This window comes from Clarias gariepinus, chromosome 5 (genome assembly GCF_024256425.1).
Source record: "Clarias gariepinus isolate MV-2021 ecotype Netherlands chromosome 5, CGAR_prim_01v2, whole genome shotgun sequence".
Taxonomy (NCBI): domain Eukaryota; kingdom Metazoa; phylum Chordata; class Actinopteri; order Siluriformes; family Clariidae; genus Clarias; species Clarias gariepinus.
Genome location: NC_071104.1, coordinates 38,557,422 through 38,566,537, shown reverse-complemented (window position 1 = coordinate 38,566,537; position 9,116 = coordinate 38,557,422). Strand labels below are relative to the sequence as shown.

General features: G+C 38.2%; 2 protein-coding genes across 2 annotated transcripts; one reads left to right on the top strand and one right to left on the bottom strand.

Moving 5' to 3' along the window:
- Window positions 1–1,841: 1,841 nt before the first annotated feature.
- LOC128523735 (inhibitor of growth protein 1-like) lies at window positions 1,842–5,694 on the top strand. The gene is made up of 2 exons (XM_053495844.1): window positions 1,842–2,170; window positions 4,148–5,694. The coding sequence occupies exons 1-2, from the start codon at window positions 2,029–2,031 to the stop codon at window positions 4,939–4,941; spliced, it is 936 nt and encodes a 311-aa protein (XP_053351819.1). The 5' UTR covers window positions 1,842–2,028; the 3' UTR covers window positions 4,942–5,694.
- A 577-nt stretch (window positions 5,695–6,271) lies between these two features.
- Window positions 6,272–8,584, bottom strand: LOC128524241 (ubiquitin-conjugating enzyme E2 A-like). Its single transcript, XM_053496706.1, has 6 exons — window positions 8,466–8,584; window positions 7,852–7,932; window positions 7,535–7,560; window positions 7,339–7,428; window positions 6,921–7,009; window positions 6,272–6,797 (listed from the first exon to the last, which is right to left on the bottom strand). The coding sequence occupies exons 1-6, from the start codon at window positions 8,507–8,509 to the stop codon at window positions 6,669–6,671; spliced, it is 459 nt and encodes a 152-aa protein (XP_053352681.1). The 5' UTR covers window positions 8,510–8,584; the 3' UTR covers window positions 6,272–6,668.
- Between the last annotated feature and the right edge of the window lie 532 nt (window positions 8,585–9,116).

The following is a 9,116-nucleotide window of genomic DNA, read 5'->3' as shown; positions in this document are numbered from 1 at the left end:
ACAAAAAAAAAACTAATGTAATTATTTTTTTTAATTGATTTTGGAGAGTGTCACTATACATGAATTGACACACAAAATAATCACAATAAATCAATGAATCGATTTCCCCCCAATCTTCCCCAACACTGAATACAGGATAAAGCGGTATAGATGATGAGTGTGATTTTATTGTTTACTGTCCTTGTTCTCGAGAGCCCAAGACAAAACAAGAATTGTACTTTTTAATTATACCTAGGGGTATATGAATCTTAAATCTTAACACATATTATCTAATCAGAGTACAAATTACACAAAAGGACAGTTGAGAGAACTTTTTAAGAACACTGGTTTGTGTTATTTCACTGTTGTTAGGAAAAATGTGACCTGAACTGAAGGAAAATTTAAAAAGTAAAGCAAGAAAGACAGATGCCCAATAAAACTTGAGAAGTTTACAGAAGATGATTTAATTATTTTCTGTTAATATTTGGAATTGTTGTGTCAGGTTGTGTCTAGGTTTTTAACCTAGTTTTATAAAGGTACATTTTTCATGTTCAATATAAATATGAGAATAAATAATAATAATAATAATAATAATAATAATACACTCGGGGAGGGGGTGGGGGTGCTTTGCTCTAAACCGTTATTTTAGTCCAGGTGTTGCCTCACTGATTATGTGTCTCTACACTACATGACTCTTTACACACAAGCGTTTCTATTAAACATGGTGTCTAGTCTCAGGCAGGATACTTAGAAACACCAGAAGAGCAATTACACACTAATGAAACATTGCAAGTGTTAATTAAGCACTTGGGAATTTGATGATTTGGATATTTAAAGGTTTTAGCAGGACACACACACACACACACACACACACATACACAGTTGAATTGTCATTATCACAGCGAGAACGACCTCATGAGGACAGAAGAAGAACTGCATGTAGACAGATCTAAAATATTACACTCTCACAAGGCCAAACTTATAAAGTATTAATTGCATGAGTCTCTCCGGCCACATTATTGGGTACATTTTGCTAGTACTGGCTTAGATGCCCTTTTTACATTTAGAACTATGGTTTTTACGAAAGAAAAGTTGCCAAAACAACTCATGGACGAGCACAGTTTGTAATTCACCAACACCTAAACACACCAACTAAACCTAGTTATTAACAGATTAGTTAAATCAGCTGTGTTTGAAAAGAAGAATCACCAAACTGTGTTGGAAACTGGCCCTCCAGGACTGGATTTGGAGACCCCTGGTCTAAGAAATCATTACTGGTGATGAGACACGAATTTACAACTACGAGTCTGAGAGTAAATGGCAGAGTATGAAACAGAAACATCCTCAATCAGCAAATCGAGAAAAAGGTTGAAATTTAACCATCAGCTGGAAAACTCATCAACGCTTACAGTTTCCTGGGATTCTCGGGGGCCAGAAGTATTGGAACACTATAAGGAAAAAGGTTCACCAATCAACAATGCTCGTTACAGTGAGATGCAAAGAATAAAAGAAAAACACTGTGCAGCACATATTCTTCAGGGAAAACAAAATTCTAAGCAACTAATGAAAACGACCTCAGAACCTACATAAGATGACAAACTAAAAAGCACATGGAGGATTTAATACAGGAAAAGAGACTGCAGAAATATAACAAAGAACCAAGGAACAAGGCTTAGGTCTAAGTGAAATTGTTCTTAGACCTTAAAGAACAATATGTGACTAATAAAGCCTGGTCTATCAACCGAATCTTTTAAACGACTCTTTTTAAGTGAGTCGATTCCCATTCTGATTCAACTTTCACCAAGTATCAGAATGGGAATCGACTCACTTAAAAAGAGTCGTTTAAAAGATTCGGTTGATAAATGATTCGACTCTTCCTTCCTTCCTTCCAGCAGCTTGAAAACAAGGAGGAGGAACCACACAAGAGGACGAGAAACTTTCTTTTGGACAAAATCCTAGACTCGGAGCAACACATCAGCCTTAGAGGACATCCTGGAACGAGAAAGTACATGCATGAAACAGGAGGAATAGAATAAAAGAGAGATCAGCATGCTGAACCCTGCTGCTAACGGGGAGTCTGTGCATGTGCTCTCGAAATACGTGGATGAATATCTGGACCTGGTGGAGTCTCTGCCTCTGGATCTACAGAGATGTGTTTCTCTAATGAGGGAACTGGATGCTAAATATCAGGGTGGGTTTATTACCTGTAGGGCTTTAATTCTAACCACGTGTTCGGGTTTTACACCAACACCCTGAACTAAACTAACATGACATCTGGGATAATTTCCTCCATGCTGGGGGATTAATAAAGTTTTTCTACACCTGTTAAATAATTTCATTATGTTTTTCTTTAGTCCTAATTACGCTAAATTGCAACTAAAATGGTGCTGCTCCTCCTCCTTGTTGTTGTTGTTATCTCTATTATTATTGTTGTTGTTGTTGTTGTTGTTGTTGTAATAATTAACGATCATTCTTCTTAACTATACAATAGTGTTAGCAGTTGTGGCGAGTTACCTTATTTTACCATTACTTGTAAGTTATTTGTATTCTTAAAGCATGACACTTTATTTTACACTCAGGTTGTTAGCCTGATTAGCATGCACAGCTACTCACAGCTAGCATGCTAAGCTAGTCGAGTTTTCATTGCTAACGTCAGTTTCTTAAAGTAAATATCAAATTGAATTCGCCCTTTTATATATATATTTTTTAATAACATTTTAGTTTGTACATTTTTTTTTAGCGCGTAACCTAGTAGATTCAGCTAGCAAACTAAGCTAACGTGCTAAATCTTGTTGTATATCTACTGTAGCTAGCACTTCTGCTCGTCGCCATGGCAGCAGGAAGTTCGACTCGGCACGCGCAGCGCTAAAATACGCCGTGTTATTAGCCATGATTAGCATGCTAACGCGGATTAGCTTTAGTATTAGCAAAACTTGTTAAAATAAACAGTACATATATATATATATATATATATATATATATATATATATATATATTAACTAGATGTTCACATTACTGTAATATTCTAACTAACGATGTTTTTGTTGAATATATTTGTGGTTTTACTAACTAAAAAACTGAATCGTGTTTTTTATAAATATAAAAGTATATATAGTTTTGCTTTATATTTGTTACGTTGTATTGTGCTATATTTATTAAATATTAATAACTTGTGTTAATTTCATATCGTTAAAGTAGTACTAATTTTACAAAACATAGCTAGCATAATTAGCTAAATGTCATGCATTACTGTTATAGCATTGAATGTTTGTGGTATGAAATTAACAAATGTTAATAAGTAATAACTATAAAATTAACAAAATATACAAAGATAAAGCAAAAGTATATGTTTTTAATAAAAGGGTAATATTGTTTATTAAAACAACAGTATTTAGTACTAGTAAAAATATTTATTTTGTATAGTTATTTAAAAAGTTTATTCAAGTTTTTAGTGAGTATAAGTGTTAAGGTTTATTATTATGTAAACAAGCTGTTTAAAGAAGGATTATATAAATAATTTGTTCTAGACGTTTTGTTTTTTAAAATGTATAATTTCTGTCTAAACAGGTTAAGGCATGAGACAAAAACAAACCTGAAAGACTTTTGAAGTATTATATTTAACTTAAAAAAACATTTTGGTTCCTAAGATGTTAGCGTGTAAACTATGCTAAGCTAGCACACCAGGCTAACATTCCAAATCAAGCTATATATCGAGCTTGAGTGCGCTCGCATTCATTTCTTTTTGTCACCATGGCAGCAGACTAATCGGCACTCGCAGCTCTAAAATATACTAATCTCTGTTATTAATGATAAACAGAATGATTAACATGCTAATTAGCATTTTTGTTTTCAAAATTTCTGTATAAACAAAAAATAAAATTATGAGTGGGTAAAAAGTGGAAGACTAATTTTTAAATAGCTAATCTTATAATTTAAGCGTATTCATTTAATAATTAATGGTATAATATGTAAATTAGAGAATGTTATTAATTATTCATGACGTAGGCGTGGTTATGGGAATGAGGAATGTAAATCTGGAGCTTGGTGACAGACATCGAGGATTTTAAAATGTAACAAGATAAAACATTTTTATAAACATCTCAGAAAGCAAATGTGCATAATAAAGATTTAATTCAGGAACCTAACTTGTCACCTCGCCCGTTTTCAGAGGTCCTGAGGGAGCTGAACGATGTTTACGAGAAGCACAGGCTGGAATCGGATCCTGTCCAGAGGCGGCGTCTCCTTCAGCACATCCAGCGCTCCCTGGCTCTAACCCAAGAGCTGGGAGACGAGAAGCTCCAGATTGCGGGTCAGATGGTGGAGCTGGTGGAGAATCGCACCCGTCAGTTCGAGTGGCAAGTGGAGCTTTTCCAGGCACGTCAGAGTTCTCCGGAGAGCACCGTATCTGTTGGGAGCACTGCTTCGCCTGCGGTGATGGCGGTAAATGTGACGCCACTTCCCACGCCATTGATGTCTTTAGGGAAAGGCGGGTCAGACAGAAAGCGAGAGGAGACACCAGGGTCGGGCGATAAGGTGAGCGGGAAACGGGCGCGTAGGCAAAAGAGCGGCTCGGAAAACCGGGACAACTCGAATTACGGTCTGGAGCACGACGACGAGACTGTAAGTGCCGTCGTCACGCCGAAAGAGAAGAAGCCCAGGACGTCGTCAACGACGAAAAAGAAGAAGAGGTCAAAATCAAAACAGGAGAGAGAAGCCTCCCCGACCGACCTTCCCATCGACCCGAACGAGCCCACGTACTGCCTGTGCGAGCAGGTCTCCTACGGAGAGATGATCTGTTGCGATAACGACAAGTGTACCATCGAGTGGTTCCACTTCTCCTGCGTCGACCTGCACCACAAACCCAAGGGGAAGTGGTACTGCCCCAAGTGCAGAGGGGACAACGAGAAGACTATGGACAAAACCCTCGAGCGGGCTAAAAAGGAGAGAACCTATAGTAGATAGTCTCCCTCTCTCTTACACACACACACACACACACACACACAGTGCCTTAAATAATAAAGACAATTCATTTTACACTTTGGAGAAGAAAACAAAGGAGCATTAAATAAAAACGCCAGCTTAATTATTATCATTAATTTAATTCTGTAACTCTGTACAATATATCTGTCACGTGTCTGTGTGTTTATTTCAAAAGACAAAAGTTCCTACGTTTCCTTTCCAAGATAAACGAGCACCGGTTTTAGTTCCAGTATGTTTGGAAACTATAGTAAAAACAAATACAAAAATAGTGCTCTGATTCGCACATTTTCTTACACATTTCATACACATTTCCATAACTTTCCATTAATTTGGTTCTGTTAAGCTGATTTGCGACAATGGTCATTGGTAAAACGCTATGAAAAATAAAATCAAATGAAATTAAAATAAATAGTTGTTTGATGTTTAAGATGTTTTTGCATTTTTTTCTTTATCATCTTCATGATAAAGGCATTGGAGCATAATAAGCTTGTTACATTTTTCTTTTTTTTAACTGCTTATTATTGTTTTAAAAATTCTCATTAAAGTAAAACGTAGAAATTCTTGTGCTAGATAAACACACAAACACACACACACACAGGAGACTGGAGTTCTTCTTTAAGCTGCATGACTCTCAGAACTCTTAATATTCACACGATATTACAGTTTATCAATATTTTTTATTGTATTTCTCTTTGTCTTATTCAGTGCCACAGTTTCAATAAAATCTGAATTATATGCATCATGTGTTGTTTTTGTTTTTTAATTCTTTCGTAATTTAAGTACAATTTTGAAACTTTAAACTGTGTGTGTGTGTGTGTAAAATCACATGCCCAAACGTTTTGAGAATGACACAAATATTAACTTTCATAAAGTCTGCTGCTTCAGTGTTTTTAGATCTTTGTGTCAGATGTTACTCTGGTGTACTGAAGTATAATTACACGCATTTCATAAGTGGCAAAGGCTTTTATTGTAAATTACATTAAAAGTTTACAAGAGTGTTTGTGTGTTCAGACATGCGAGCTGATGCAGTCGTAACGAGCTGTTATTTACCTTACTGCCGTTCTCCTCTGACCTCTGTGTATCTGTACAGTATTATTCGTACATCAGTGTCTCTACGTGAACAGCGAGTGTGTTTCTCCCTCAGTCAGTCTCGTGCCGTCTGATCTGAGATGCTCGTGGTTTTATACGGCGTGAAGTGGAAAGGAAAAACTTTTTCCGTCGTTCCTTAATTGTTATAACTGTGCTCTGAATCTCGTGTGTTAGATTTTCTAAAACCACACACACACACAGCAAAGCAAACCCAGGGCACATCTTGGGTTCTCAGCATAACTGTTTATTTCGGTTATTTACACGTGCTGGAAAAAAATTACAACCAGTGCAAAATCTGTACATATATAATCCATCATGTGTCTTATATACAAGCTCTTTCTCTCTCTCTCACACACACACATTATTTATGCACAAAATACCAAAGAATAGGAAAATGAAAACCATAGTGTGTAAATATATTTCTATATAATTAGACATCTCTCTGAAATACCAACATGTATATTTTCACTATATTTTGAGCTCAAGAGTGTATATTCAGGGACTCGTGTGTGTGTGTGTTTTTCTCACTGGATCGTGCAGCAGAAACAGAACCACCATCCTGTATGTTAAGTAAAGTGCATAAAATTAGTTTTTTTTTTTAAATCCAGAAGTGTGTGAGGTCAGCTGCCCCTCCAGCTCTGCTCGACGATGGCCGACACCCGCTTCTCGTACTCGCGCTTGTTCTCCTGGTACAGCTGCGCCGCCTGGCTGTTGGCTGGACTGTTCGGGTTTGGCTCGTCCAGGAGAGACTGTGGAGGAAGACGGTCGTGCCGTTTACACACACACCAAGTACAAATCCAGTGAGTGTGTGTGTGTGTATTATTCATGTGTGTGTCACGTATGAAGGAGTGAGTAAGCAGGTAAACACACACCTGGATGGAGGTGAGGATGGACGACACGTCATACGTCGGGCTCCAACGATTCTGGAGGATGTCCAGACAAATACTCCCGTCTGCATACACTGTTCGGAGGGGGGGAGGGGGGAGGGGAGGGGGGAGTTAATTCCTGAGTCTGTATCAGAGCTTCTGTCCAAAGTCATCATGCAACAAAGACAGCAAACTTTACATCTTAAAAACGCGCACACACGCAGATTGGGACAGATATGAAGGGTCAGAGAGAAAGACAGAGACAGGCAGAGACATTAAGACAGAGGGACAGGGAGATTAGAGAACGAGAAAGATGGACAGAGAGGAAGAGAAAAACACAGAAAAAATGAAAAAGACAGAAAGGGAGATAGATAAGGAGAGACTGTGTGTGTGTGTGTGTGTGTGTGTGCGTGCTGTAACTCACCGTTGGGGTGGAACATCTTGGAGACGAATCTGACGGTTGGAGGTTTGTTGGGGTATTCCTCTGTGAACTCCACCGTCAGTTTAAACGTTCCTACACACACACACACACACACACACACACACACATTACAACAAATTTAGTTTATAAACTCGGTTCTAAATAATACTGTACAAATCAGAACGTATAAGACACTTACCATCTTCAAACGGCGTTCCCTCGGGACTGTAACACACACACACACACACACAACAAAAGTGACACTTTAAATTAAATACAGAGAGAATAAACTTGCGTGATATGTGACATCTCCAGTGTGACTGTGTGTCAGTACGCAGTGTGTGTGTGTGTGTGTGATCATGTGTTTTATTTATACCTGACAGAAAAAAAAGCAAATACAAACACATTTTATTCAAATTTGATATATGAAGGCCGTTCAAGTCAAACCGGGATTTGTAGCTTTTCCGCCTAAAGTCCCGGTTTGACTTGAACGGCCTTCGACACACCCTCTCGTACCCGAATATGACGGCGTTCCACATCATGATGTTGTTCTCTGATGGGGCTCCACTCACACCGGCTGGAGGATCCTCCTGGAGTCTAAACACACACACACACACACACAGCTTTAAAAGTGTAATTTAATGAATAATCAATACCAAAATATCTAAAACAGACACATCAATGGGTTTAACAAGAGGATTTTATTTAAGTCTTGTGTTTAGACTAAGTCTAATTTCCACTTGTGTTGCCTCAGTGTGTGTGTGTGTGAGAGACACTAATTAAACATTAATTAAGTTTTAATATAGATACATTAATTCTAACTATCAAGTTTAAACTGTAAAATTATATATTTTATAAAAATAACACTAAACACGACATTATAATTCACTGTTCTGAATAGACAAGCTAGTTTTGGGGGTAAATATCCCCAATCCCAGCTCTATTCCGTCAATCCCCGCCTCCTGCACCAGGATTGGCTAGAATTTCCTATCAGAGCTTCTGATTGGCTGTGCCTGTTCGTGACTAACCAATCACCGTAGACAAGGCGGGAGTTTCCCCCGAATACAGGTATGTTTTATTAAAACCGAAACCTAAACCGGCGTTTTCTTTATAAAACACTGAACTCTCACCTTTTGAAGTCCCTCATGAGTCTCCGGCGGGCGGGGGTGGACATGACGGGAGGGGGGGAGGGGGGGGTCGGAGGAAAGATCGGATTAAAATGTGGATAAAATAAATAAATAAATAAATAAATAAATAAACGCTCCGAGAAGTTAAAAAGTAAAAACTAGAGCTAAAATCGACCAACCGACCGACCACACACACACACACACACACACACACCGTGATGACGAATGAGTGATACACTCAGGAATAAACCACCTCGTTATCACAGAGGAGTGTGTGTGTGTGTGTGTGTGCAGGAGACTGTAATATATTTAAGAAGTGTGTGTGTGTGTGTGTGTGTTCTGTTAATAAAGTGATGTGTGTAGTTGTTAGAATAATTAAATGTGTTTATTAGAAATGAATACGTGTTAATCTCACTTTACTGTGTGTGTGTGTGTGTGTGAATCTCCCACAATCTGCTACAGATTAGTACAGTCTGTATGGGAGCCGCGGGAGTGACGTCATCGTCAATGTTTGGTAATGCGGAAGTGCTGTGGGGAAAAGGTCAATGACCTCTGGTTCTGTTCCATAGTGAGCTCTGAGAGAGAGAGAGAGAGAGAGGGAGGGAGGACACAAAGAGACAGATAAGGAGGACAAGAAAGAGTGAGACAAGGAGC